At 41.8% G+C, this 13,326-nt stretch overlaps 1 protein-coding gene across 4 annotated transcripts in view; it reads left to right on the plus strand.

Moving 5' to 3' along the window:
- The first annotated feature begins 705 nt into the window (after window positions 1–705).
- Window positions 706–13,326, plus strand: part of plcg1 (phospholipase C, gamma 1) — an 88,151-nt gene continuing 75,530 nt past the window's right edge. For all 4 annotated transcript variants that reach the window (XR_014601677.1, XR_014601678.1, XR_014601679.1 and 1 more), the window contains exons 1-2: window positions 706–1,187; window positions 3,533–3,820. Coding sequence is in view for 1 of the 4 variants with exons in the window: in XM_084069462.1 (XP_083925588.1) it covers window positions 3,604–3,820 (217 nt within the window). In the remaining 3 variants the exon portion in view is untranslated. The remainder of the gene's footprint in view (window positions 1,188–3,532; window positions 3,821–13,326) is intronic.

Raw genomic sequence — 13,326 nt, forward strand, 5'->3', positions numbered from 1 at the left:
AATTAGGCTAAAGTGGTTAATGTATGTTTTATAATGTAATAATTTATATCTGTAAAGTAACTGCTGCAATTGAAAAATGGCCCCTGTCCAAGTCCTAACCTACCCCATGTCCTAACCTACCCCCCCCCTCTCTCTTTCTTCTTTTCTTCTTTTGTACATATTTTTCACTCTTCATACCAGTAACCTGTAAACTGATTGTATGACATTCTGTATAGTAGTGTCAGTGAGTGTGTATATCTGTCTGTCTCTTATATGTCATCATGATTTGTGTGCATGGGGATCTCATTTTAAACAAGCTTAGTGCTTTATGAGCTTTCCAGTTTAGTAGACCTTGTATTGTGAACTTGTACTTCCATGTACTGTTATGTACTGTCATGTACTGTTCTCATGTCTTACTAAATAAAGTACATCAATCAATCAAACTAGTAACTAAAGTTTTCAAATAATTGTAGTGGAGTAATTAAAAGTACAATATTTGCCTCTGAGGTGTAATGGAGTAGAAGTAAAAGTATAGACAATTGGAAATACTCTCCGGTAAAGTAAAAGTACCTCAAAATTGCACTTAAGTACTTGAGTATTGTACGCTTCTTTTGGGCTTGTTTTCATCGACCTGGTTGCTTTGCTTGTTTCTCTCGCCAAACCTGGCAACGCGGGTCGGTACAGGGTAATACGGTAGGCACCAGTGAGACAGGCAGGGTGGGGGGAAGGGCCGGAGACACACAGCCCTTCTAGCCGGAGACCAGAGCTCAACGCGCGGATTCATCCACGGTTCTCCTTCCCTCTCTCTCTCTCTCCCCACTCTCTCTCTGTGTCTCTCTCTCCATGGACGGGCTGCTATAATAGCGGGCAGCCGGGGCCGGGCAGCAGCACACCACCACCACGAAGACACAAAAAAAAGGGGGGATAATAATATCTTTTTCGGGGGGCCCGGACTCGGAGAGGAGACTGGAGTACATTCATTGCTGGGGGGGGGGGACTGACCGGGCCACCACGATGATATAATAATAACCCTTTAACGATTATAAACCAACACAAATTGGTTGGAAAGACAAGGAGGACAAGTTTTTTTTCGAGGCCGTCGGAGATGATAGCTCTAGGTCGGGGGCTGTCGCCGAGATTTTTCGCCGGCGACGTGTTGTTGTTTCTGCCCGCTGTTTGCCTGTTGTTCCCGTTGGATTTTCCACAAGGTAAAGTAAAGGAAGAGGTGGTGGGTGGGTGGGAAAGGACGAGGGGAACATGGAGTGGGGGGGGGGGGGGTCTTCTAGGAGGAAAAGAGGCTACATTAAGCAGCCATGTGGGGGGCTAAAACAAATCTTTCGCTATACCCTGTACCTGTTTTCAGCAGCGGTGGAAAAATCAGCCATTCTTTCCCCTTTTTTTGGCCCGTTCTTCCTTCATAAACCTACCAACTAACTACCCCCCCCCCCCCTTGGAAATATAGCAGCTAGAGCGTGTTGTTGTTGTTACATTGTTGTGATTGTATACACTCTGTTCCCATTTTTGGCAACACTTCGTATTCAATGTGACACAACAACAGGGACGGATCAAAGAAGGGAAACTTTGTTGTGCTCTGATTACATTGTAGCAGATTTTATTTAACAGGCCTTTTAAGTTGGTGGTCTTGTTGTGAGTCTGGGTGTGAAAATCAGTGTGTCACACACCAGAGATAAAACCTGTGGATTTCTAATTTATGGAGGGGGGGGGGGGGTGGAACCTTACTTACAGGTCTGTAACTCTGAGAGAGGGTACAAATGGAACCGAATGGACCCTTGCGGGTGCTGAAAAGCTCAAATCAAGGACCCCCATAACTCTGAGAGTGCAGAGTCATTGGGGTCATTGATTTGAGCTTTTACTAGCCTTGGATCAAGGCTATTATTGATGTATTTTATCGATTTTGACAGATATGAAAGCTAAAAGTCAGACTCGATAAAAATACATCTGTGATGGTCTTGATCCAAGGCTAAGCTTTTACAATAATGTCCCCTTGCAAGGATAAGGTGCAGCTGAGCTGACAGCTATATGGCCATATCACCTGAAAGGTTAGATAGGACAAGTGATTCTCAACCTTTTTCCATTTCAAGGACCCCCAGTTTTGATATACATTTGATACTTTTTTTTCCTCTGTAATCTCTGGGACCCCAGAAATCCTCAGTGTGTATTTAACTCTCCAAGAGTTTATGGTGGTCCCAGGACCTGATGTTGAGAAATGGAGCAAACTGTAGGCTAACTGTAGTCAAATTGTAAAACTAAACATATAGCGCTGATATACAATAAGCAAGTATGCTGTCACAATTTGTGATTTCATATCATGGCAGACCTTCGGGCAGTCTGCTTTAACATACATTGTGAATTTAAAGGGCGTGTAATGATATTTCTTTGTTTAAAATTAAGTGTTAAAGGCAAAGTATGTGACTTTGCCCTGTGTTTACATAACAAAACAGTAAATACATTTTTACCAATCATTTCCCTCTATACAGGCAGTCATCACCCACTGGAGTAGTGCGGTGGTGTTTACCTGCAGAAACACATTGCCCTCTCGCTGTATTTCAGTATTTTCTTTGTTTGTTTTGGTAGACGGGAACGCTTTCGGGGCTACCAAAACAAGGTGAAAAAAACACCTTAATACAGCGATAGGGCAATTTGGTTTCTGCTGGTATACACCACCACACTACTCCAGTGGCTGATGGCTGCTGGTATAGAGTATATTTTAATGTGTATTTTTGTTATGTAAACACAGGTCAAAGTTAAATACTGTGCCTTTAAGTACATCTATATTCCCATAGTAATCATTGCTGTATAGAGTGTTTGTTCAGTAACATGGGTGTCCCCGTCTCTCCAGCTCTTCAGTAAACAGAAAATACATTTTCAGGTCAGGATACAAATTTCATTCAATCAGGAATCATGAGACGTCGCCTCATACAGAGTACAGGATAAACACAGGACATTGGAAGTGATGAAACAAAAGAGAGTCTGCAGACAACACTGGAATTGTAACAATATAAAATGTAAGCTGATAAATGGGCACTCTTTCCTGATTGGATGAAATTGGTGACCCACCTGAAAAGGTATTTTATGTTTACTAAGAGTCGGAGAGACGGGAAGACCACTGTCACTGAACAAACACTCTATATAACAATGTTTCCTATCAGAATATAGAGCTTTACCCTTTTAACAAAACAAAAAAACTATGTTTATCAAAAAGAAAAATATCACTTAAAACAGTGGTTTTCAAAGTTGGGTCCAGGGACCGTCAGGGTTCCTTGAGGAGGTTCCAAAATGCACCCTTACAGGTCCTGAGATTGTACAAATGGATTGTACTATTCGCACAATCTCAGATCTTGTAAGGGGTTTTATAATCTCAGATCTTATAAGGGGTCCTTGAAACTAAAAGGTTTCAGAAGCCATTGATAAGTGCAACCTTTACACTGTTATATTGTGTGCAGGATTGCCACAACAGAAGACTTGCAACAAGGGATGTGTTTTTTTTTCTCATGCCCCCCCCCCCCCCCCCCCCCCCTCTCTTCTCCTGCAGGAATCCCTGTCTAGCTCTGGACTGAGCAAATTGTTCTGAAAGGAAAAGGGAAACAAACAGGGGAAGTAAGCATGGCTGGAACCGCGGGCTCCTTTTCCAACGGACCTGTTCCGTGGATAGAGAACGACACGGAGATGAACAACATTTACAGGGACCTGGAGCTGGGAACGGTGTTGACGCTGTTTTACTCCAAAAAGTCCCAGCGTCCGGAGAGGAGGACATTTCAAGTCAAGCTGGAGACCAGGACAATTATTTGGACCCGGGGAACGGATAAGATAGAAGGGGAAAGTGAGTAACACGTCGTGGAGACACACACACACACACACACACACACACACACACACACACACACACACACACACACACACACACACACACACACACACACACACACTGACAGATGCACCTCGAAACCGGTTGTAAGCTGTCATGCTAAGCAGTATTCCATTATTTCAGGAATGACTATGATCCCTAAGACAAACAAAGCAAAGAGATCAAGGGTAGACGAGATGAAAGTTCCACTCGTCTTCCGTGGCGCTGCTGTGTCAGGAACTAAACTCTTCTTAACCACTTAAAACCCAGTTGACCGGAGCCCATAATGTCTTTGCCGAAAATAGCCCATCTACAAGCCCACAACAGGTTGTAGATCAGCTATTTTTGCAGAATGTTAAGCCCCAAAAGTAGGAATGCTAGGGTTCAATGTGGTTAATTTGAGCAGTTAGGTGCATGGTATGCAGGTTAGGGCTGGCGGCCATACTGTAGCTGAACGTTAGAGAGGCTGTCTAGTGGGGAAAAGAAGGTGGTTCGACTCCGGGGCCCCGGCCTTGTGTCCCTGAGCAACCCCCTAACTGCTCCCCTGGCCCCGAGCAGCGCTCATCGGAACCATCTGAGCAGCCATCAGCTGGCTGAAGCTGAAACAGCATCCCCCCCATGCACGGGACTAACAAAGGTCTCTCTTTCCTTTCCTTGGTCATTTAAACATCACGATAAACACAAGAAGTGACACCAGCTAAAGCTTGTAGTTAGTAGTAGGGTTAACTGGAACGCTCGCCCCAAAACACGCTCGCCCCCATTTTCTACGCGGACCGCTCTTGTATTCTTGTACTAGAGGAATACGTTTAGGTTTAGGCATAGTTTTACTGAGGTTAAGTTTAGGAATAAGGTTAGGTTTAGGCATAGTTTTACTGAGCTTACATTTAGGAATAAGGTTAGGTTTAGGCATAGTTTTACTGAGGTTAAGTTTAGGAATAAAGTTAGGTTTAGGCATTATTTTATTGAGGTTACGTTTAGGAATAAGGTTAGGTTTAGGCATAGTTTTACTGAGGTTATGTTTAGGAATAAGGTTAGGTTTAGGCATTGTATTATTGAGGTTATGTTTAGGAATAAGGTTAGGTTTAAACATAGTTTTACTGAGGTTATGTTTAGGAATAAGGTTAGGTTTAGGCATTGTATTATTGAGGTTACATTTAGGAATAAGGCTAGGTTTAGGCATAGTTTTACACTGAGGTTAAGTTTAGGAATAAGGTTAGGTTTAGGCATAGTTTTACTGAGGTTAAGTTTAGGAATAAGGTTAGGTTTAGGCATAGTTTTACACTGAGGTTAAGTTTAGGAATAAGGTCAGGTTTAGGCATAGTTTTACTGAGGTTATGTTTAGGAATAAGTTCAGGACTACTAGTAGTTTTACTGAGGCTACGTTTGGAATACGTTTAGTAGGACTACTAGTAGTTTTACTAAGGTTACGTTTAGGAATAAGTTCAGGACTACTAGTAGTTTTACTGAGGTTACGTTTAGGAATAAGTTCAGGACTACTAGTAGTTTTACTAAGGTTACGTTTTAGGAATAAGTTCAGGACTACTAGTAGCTTTACTAAGGTTACGTTTAGGAATAAGTTCAGGACTACTAGTAGTTTTACTAAGGTTACGTTCAGGAACACCTGGTGGCGACCGCTCCGAGATCGCCGGACTTGACACTGGGCGAGCGTGTTTCGGGGCGAGCGTTTTTGCCATTCAGTAGTACACAAATGTCTGGTTTGAGGACACGCAGGAGCCCTCCAGCTCCACTCCTGTCCTCCAGCAGTGAGATCAGTTATTCAGCTGCCTCCTCTCTCTCTCTCTCTCTCTCTCTCTCCTGGGTAGCAGGATGCCTTGTGCACAGCTGCACTCTGCTCCGGATGCAAGCCAGAGAGAGAGAGAGAGAGAGAGAGAGAGAGGAGTGAGACAGGACTGTGTGTAGGCTCACAGGTTTTTGTTTTTTTTGTCATACCAAACGGTATCATCTTCTCTGCCATGAAGCGGGAGACAAAAGGGTTTGGAGTGGGGGTTGGGGGGGAGGTTGGGGGAGGTGGATTCATACACACACACACACACAATGAGCTCATAGCCGTTATTTGATACTCCTGGAGAGGTGATATCAGCCCCCGGACAGCTCATTAATGTACATAAATAGAATGTAAAGTTTTTTTAATGTTTTACTGGAAGTGTGGGATCATTAAGGGCCTTGATGTTTATCCCGTATCATGGACGGTTAAGAGAATTATGTCCATTTAAGGGATATTTCACTTTCAAACGTGTGGGGTCATTTTATCGTCTGCTCGGGCTTCTGTGAGCGCCCCAGACAGTTTTTAAGTTTGACATTCATTTTATCAGACGCGCCCCCTTCCTATACGAACCCATTGTAACTTCAAGCTCCCTTTTAACCATGTTGGACTCATTGAAAACACCAGTCCTGGGTTCTGGTGACTGATATTGTCCTTCTATGTAATGCGTAAGGGGGCCGTGTTTTTTCAATTACTTTCTTCACAAATTATTATTATTTTTTTCAAAATAATGCAAAAAAAACATTGAAAAAAGTAAAAAACACGGCCCCTCACGCATCAGGAGTACAATATCAGTCACCAGAACCAAGGACAGATGTTTTGTTTTCAGTGAGTCTAAAGCTAGCTCTCCGCCGCACCGGCGTCGTCTGCGGTAAGCGTTGGAAAGCGCCTGTTGACGGGAAGCGGAGGGGCTGTTCGCGACTAGGCCGGGGGTCGCCGAAAGATGGCGGCCCTCCTCCGGACGCACACTTCATGTTTGTGAACAACTTGGCGCAAAATGACTCGCAAATGACCGCCGGGTAGCTGCGGGGTGGCGGAGAGGAGATAGAGCTCTCTGGTTGGCTGCTAGGGACCCTTTCTAAACTGCAGTACATTTATTTTGTCTGAATACAGAGCATATCCATGGTATAAATATTGTTACAGCTACATGTGTGCTGAAAATGCAGAGAAAGGCGAGAAAGGGCTGTAAAATCACTGAAGCAACCGGTGGTATTTATTTTTACCATTGCAAACCAGAGTGCGCATCTCCAACTATTTCATGGGGCAATGGACATACAGTGAGCATATATAGATTGTCCATTTTATCAATTGAAGATGATGATGAAACGTTGGATGACTTCGTGGATGCGCAAGGCTCGTGTGGTGAGTAGCCTATCCTTGTTGAAAAAGACATCAAGCCATAGGCTATTTGTGAACCATCTCGGGTGCATTCAACAACTTGTTTTTTACACCTTCCAACCGACTGATCGCCCGACTTCATTCGACTGCCAGTCTGAAATAATCGGTAGTAGTCTTAGTTTAGTGGAGAGCTACCTTTAACATGGTTAAAATGGAGTTTGAAGTTACAATGGGGGTCATATAGGAAGGGGGCGTGTCTGATAAAATGAATGTGTCGAATATATAAATACTGAATCGAGCAACGTAAACTGTCTGGGGTGCTCACAAAAGCCTGAGTAGACGATAAAATGACCCCAAACATGTTTGACAGTGAAATATCCCTTTAACCGTTTAAGCCCTATATGCTAAGCCGTGCTTGTAGAACGGCTTTTTTTGTTTCTGCTATTTCTTTCAAAACGTTCACCTATAATGGGGATGACAGGTTGAAAGTGGTTAATAGCGGAAACACTGATATGTTTGGCTGATAGAAACCATAGGCCTAATGCTGATAATCGTACCTGATTGGTCTGTGATGGTTTGGATACATGCTGCATACATATTGTGTTCCGGTTTGAACTGAAGTGACATAGTAGGTGGTATTGGGTTTAACCACTTAACCCATTAAGACAGGGAACGCATCTGTGTCATTTTTACATTTCTTCGGCTATTCAAAAATAGCAGATCTACAAGCTCATAACGCGGCACCGAGTGCCGCGCTATGAGCTTGCAGATCTGCTATTTTTCTTTTGTCGTGAAAATTTGTGCAAATCTGTTGAATCTTTTTTTTTTTTTTTTTTTTTTTTTTATACTTTTTATCCCACGATTTTGTAACCCACATTTTTTTCACCCAGTGCCAATTGCCTATGTAATCCTGGGCACTACCTACCCTCTGCCAGCCTAGGGAGAGCCCAAGCTGAAGCTCATGCCTCCTTCAATGCATTAGGAGCAAGCAGGCCGCTTCTTATCACCCGACAGGGGGGAGATTCCCTGGTTGGACATAGCGCGTGGAAGGAACACGTTATTCCAACCAGTTCCCTTCTCCTCCATCAGGCGCCCCGGCTGACCAGGGGGAGGCAGTATAGTGACCAGGATTACTACATGTTTTTGTGAGGGTATTAACTACCCTAGGAGACACGGGGAGAACATGCAAACTCCACACAGAGTAGGCCCTGTCACCAACCCCACCTAGGGTATGGGCGCCGATGACGTGGAGGAGAGAACACGCCCCCAGCGCCCACAGCGTCCCTGGCGGGAATCGAACCCAGGACCTTCTAGCTGTGAGGCGACAGCGCTACCGACTTGAATCTTTTATAATATATATATTTTTATACGGCGAACATTTTTAACTCAAATCTTTGCTTCTGGGGGTCCCTGGAACAACATATTTTGAGATGGGGGGAGGGACCAATACATGTAATTTTGGGGGTCCTCTAGTTTTGTTCCAGGGGCCTCCCCAGAAGCAAATATTTGACTTGAAAATGTTGTTTAAAAAAAATATATGTATTCAAACATTTGCATAAATGTTCCATGATTAAAAAAAAAAAAAAATCAGATCTACAAGATCGTAGCACGGCACTCGGTGCTATTTTCACTATTTTCACAGAATATTCGCCTATTATGATGCTCAGTTGGTTTATGTGGTAGGCAGCCATAATAATAATATAGTAATAATAATAATATAAAATGGTAATAAACTGTATTTATATAGCACCTTGGTTTATAGAGTTATAAAGCACACCACAGACACAGCATCACAGACCTTGCTGTAAGTGTCCATTTGGAACCCACTCAAGGAACCCTGAGCGGTCTCAGGACCCCACCACTGGTCTAGACTAGAGAGCCTCAATTTGGATCAGCAAGAATAAAGGGGATTATAATTTGAGCCATAGTCACGCTGCCCCAGTCAGGAGTGTATAGATGACACTCTGAAACACTCAAACACTGCAGAAAAAAGTACGACGGCTTATAAACTATGACAAATAACAAGAAAATGACAATAAAGGAGGATTAGTCACCCTCCATACCTACAACAGATCAGGAGGCAACTGCTTGGCTCAAGGACTTCACATGAATTGGCTAAATTAAAAATAAAACTGCACAATTGCACTTGCTTGAGCATGAAATCTATATTTGTAGTTGTGTGCATGTCATCTTCTATTGTTACCTTAAGGGTCCTTTGTTCACTTCCTGGCACGCTTTCATCAGAAGTAACTTAACCAGTTATTTAACTGACACACCATACCAATGACTTGACACGAGAGTTGTCTCGAAAACAAATGTTTCACACAAGATGAAGCGCTAAGTCATGACACACTGCAGCGATAGTGTGAGGAAGTATGCACACACTCAGTGGTGTAAAGTAACTAAGTACGTTTACTCAAGTACTGTACTTAAGTACAATTTTGAGGTATTGTTTACTTTACTGGAGTATTTCCAATGTTCAATACTTTTACTTCTACTCCACTACATCTCAGAGGCAAATACTACTCCACTACAATTGTTTGAAAACTTTAGTTACCAGTTACTTTGCAGATATACATGATTACATTATAAAACATACATTAACGACTTTAGACGACTTTAGCGATGCGACGCTTATAGATCTGCTATTTTTTAGTACTTTTACTTTTGGTTCATTAAGTACATTTTGATACCAATACTTTTGTACTTCTCAAGTAAATTTTGAATTCCGAACTTATACTTCTAACAGAGTACTTCTACATTGCAGTATTGATACTTTTACTTAAGTAAAACATTTGAGTACTTTTTACACCACTGGCACACACTAAGGCTATGTTCAGAGTTCATCCTGGCAGTGCAAATATATATATTTCTGGCCTATCCAGAGTGGAATCATATTAGATTTATCATTCTGGATGGCAAAAAAACAACAACATATGAAGACGGATTTATGTGAATCAGATTTGAACCACATCCACATTACAAAAATATCCTATATATGCAACACCATCATATGATATGACGGATTATAAATATTAAGCATTACTCAAGCCTATGTTTTCACATCATTACCAGTGGTGTACAGTAACTAACTACATTTACTTGAGTACTGCACTAGAGCCATATGAAATCCGTTTTATTTTTTTCCCAATTCCGTTTTATTTTTTCCCAAATTCTGTTTTTTCCATTTTAATATTTCTGAATTCTGTATTTTGCTTTTTATGCTCATTTTTACCATAAAAAAAGTGTCTGGTAAGTGGAAATGAATAAATGTTCAAGATATAACAGTCCATACATGGCCCTTGTTGTGTTATACGCAAAAATGTTCCCAAAATAATTCGGTCTAATTCGGTCTGAGCATGCGCAAAATGGCGTCGCCCATGTATTATTGTTTCTATCGTCTTTCTAAGACTATTTCTACGTGGATTTTACTGTTTATAAAGTAGGATGTGGCCATGCAAAATGGTGGTGTCCCGTGGATTTGTAAAAATGTGCGGTAAAAAAATATATTTTACCGCGATTTTTTTTAATTTTCCAAATTCTGCAATATTCCGTGTTTTATTCCAATTCCATTTTTATTGGTCATTTCCGCGATTCCCTCCGCGATTCCGTTAACACGGATTTCATATGGCTCTATACTGCACATTCCTTTAACTGCATGACTCCACTACATCTCTAGGAAGGGACTCCAATCCGATATCTGAATATACACAAATCCAATCTGGTCACTTGCAAATAGTGTGGACGTTCATGCTGTGCTCACACTGGCGGCGACAAAAAAACAGGCTACAAGTCATTTTCAATGGACGCCAGTGACATGAAGCTACAAACTGCCCCGACACTACAAAAGAAGTTGAGCGCCCGCTCAACTTCAACGGTTTTCAGCTCTAAGGATAAGGATAATTCCTTTTAACACATTAGCTGCCAAAGACGTATATATACGTCTTTTAATTATCAGCTGTTGTCTTGGAAAAAAGGGAAAAAAAAAAAAAATTTTCAAAAAAAAATTTTTTTTTTTTTTTTTGCATTTTTTTATAATTTCAACCCTTGTCGAATTATGAACAGATTAGGAGCTAAAAATGTTCGAAGATTTGCTGCTCCATTCACTTCAATGTTAAAATTCAAACGGACAAACAATTCACTTTGTTTTTTGGTTTAAAACTACTGCTTTTGAGCTATATTGAAACATCAACCAAACATGTCAACGAGGTCAAAATGACCTCGTTGACATTTGTGAAACCACACCTGAATCTCATCTGTGATTAGAAACCATCTGGGGATCAATCATACTGGAGGAAAAAAATCTGTGGCTACGCGAACAGGTACCAAAAACATGGCAAAACCCTGGCAGGCAACAGCTAAAAATCTGAAAAAACTCTGGCAGGCAATGTGTTAACAGGTCGTTCATGAAAGTCCTTGCGGTCTTGTTTCCAATGAGAACCTGTGAGCAACTAGGGGTTAAGAGTCTTGCTCAGGGACAAATTTCATTTCATCGACACATATGCTGGCCTGGCCTGGAATCGAACCTGGGGCAACCAGGGCCTCTGGCTCCCTAGGCGGGCTCACTAAAGTCATGTCTCTAATAGGCTCTATTCACAGCAGCCGTATTATGAAGACATTCACAGGTGTTACCAATGATACTAATGAAGGCTCTGTTCCATTCTGGTCAGACGGAGTCAGGGTGCTGATATTGTGCATGTTGGCTCACTGGAAACACTCCCAAATGGCCCTTTACGGGTGTGTAACTCTGAGAGTGTACAAATGGAACCAAATTTTGGTTCCATTTGTACACTCTCAGAGTTTTGGGGGTTGTGGAAATCTGAAATTCAAAAATCTGAGAACTACTGTACTTCACTAAATGGAACAGAGCCTTCATTAGTATCATTGGTAACACCTGTGAAGGAAGCGATAATATGGCTGCTGTGCATAGAGCCTATTGACGCAGTGTTGTGTCAATCAATCATAATGTTTTTGTTTCAGCTCTCTTCCCACCACATTTCCTTCTTTGTTCCATAAAAGAAAGAAATAACTCATTCTTTGCCATTATGTGCTATTTAACCCTACCCTTTTCATTAACGCAGTGTTATGCGGGCAACGCATCAACAGCTACTGGGCAGTTGTAGTTGGCCATGCTTGGCTGTTTGTTGCTTTGTCTCCGCTAGTGTGAACGCGGCATCAGTCCTAAAGATCAGATTTGAGTGACAAATAGGCTCTATGCACAGCAGCCATTTTGGAGAAAAATTGGGCCTCTTCTTACTTCCTTCACAGTTGTTACCAATGATACTAATGAAGGCTCTGTTCCATTCTGGTTAAACAGAGTCAGGGTGCTGATATTGTGCATGTTGGCTCACTAGAAATACTAGTGGGTCTCAAAGTGTGGTCCAGGGACCCTCATGGTTCCTTGAGAGGGTGTAACTCTGAGCGTGTACAAATGGAACCAAATGTACCCGGTCCATTTGGTTCCATTTGTACACTCTCAGAGTTATGGGGGTCCTTGAAATTAAAACGTTTGAGAACCACTGTGCTACACTAAATGGAACAGAGCCTTCATTAGTGTCATTGGTAACACCTGTGAAGGAAGCAAGGAAGGGGCCCAATTTCTGTCCAATATGGCTGCTGTGCATAGAGCCTATCGGATTTGACTGCAGTGAGTCTGGACAAAGTACTACTGTATACAATTAGCGTTTCTATTGTATCATGTGGCTTTTTAGTCGTGAATTGTGCTGTCACTGTGTGAAACACACTGTATGAAACACATGATGTGTAGGTGTTGTTGGGTGGAGACAAGACTGCTTCTTGGTCGCATTTCTTTTTATTATTTTGTCACAGTTCTTATTTAAAATTTCCCCCCCAGTTTTTAGTCATTGCCAAAGCACCACATGTTGAATAGTTCCTGACACCGCCAACCCATATTCAGTTGCCTTGAGTACTTCAGGAAGTTGAAGGTGATCTGTGACGGCTGTGGGATTATTTCTTTTTGCTGATTGAAATTGGCTAAATTGTAATATCGTTGCTGTCGGGCAGAAACCTCTTACCTTCATATTCTCTTTGTTTTTCTTAAATGAATGCCCCTACTTGATCATAACACAGCGTCACACAAAAGCATAAAAAGTAGCAGATCTACAAGCTCGAAGCATGGCACGTGGCACTAGGTGCCACGCTATGAGCTTGTAGATCTGCTATTTTTGAATAGCCAAAGCAATCTTAAAATGACACAAATGATGCTTTCCCGGTCTTAAAGGGTTAACCAAAGCATAAAATGGGTATAATATTTTGACAAGAATGCATTTTTAATATATTTTTTAATAGACTAAATTGATTAGTCCAATTAACCACTTAAGCCTGTATTATACTATGTTTT

This window comes from Gymnoscopelus microlampas, assembly GCF_963454915.1.
Source record: "Gymnoscopelus microlampas genome assembly, chromosome: 10".
In the NCBI taxonomy this organism is placed as follows: Eukaryota; Metazoa; Chordata; class Actinopteri; order Myctophiformes; family Myctophidae; genus Gymnoscopelus; species Gymnoscopelus microlampas.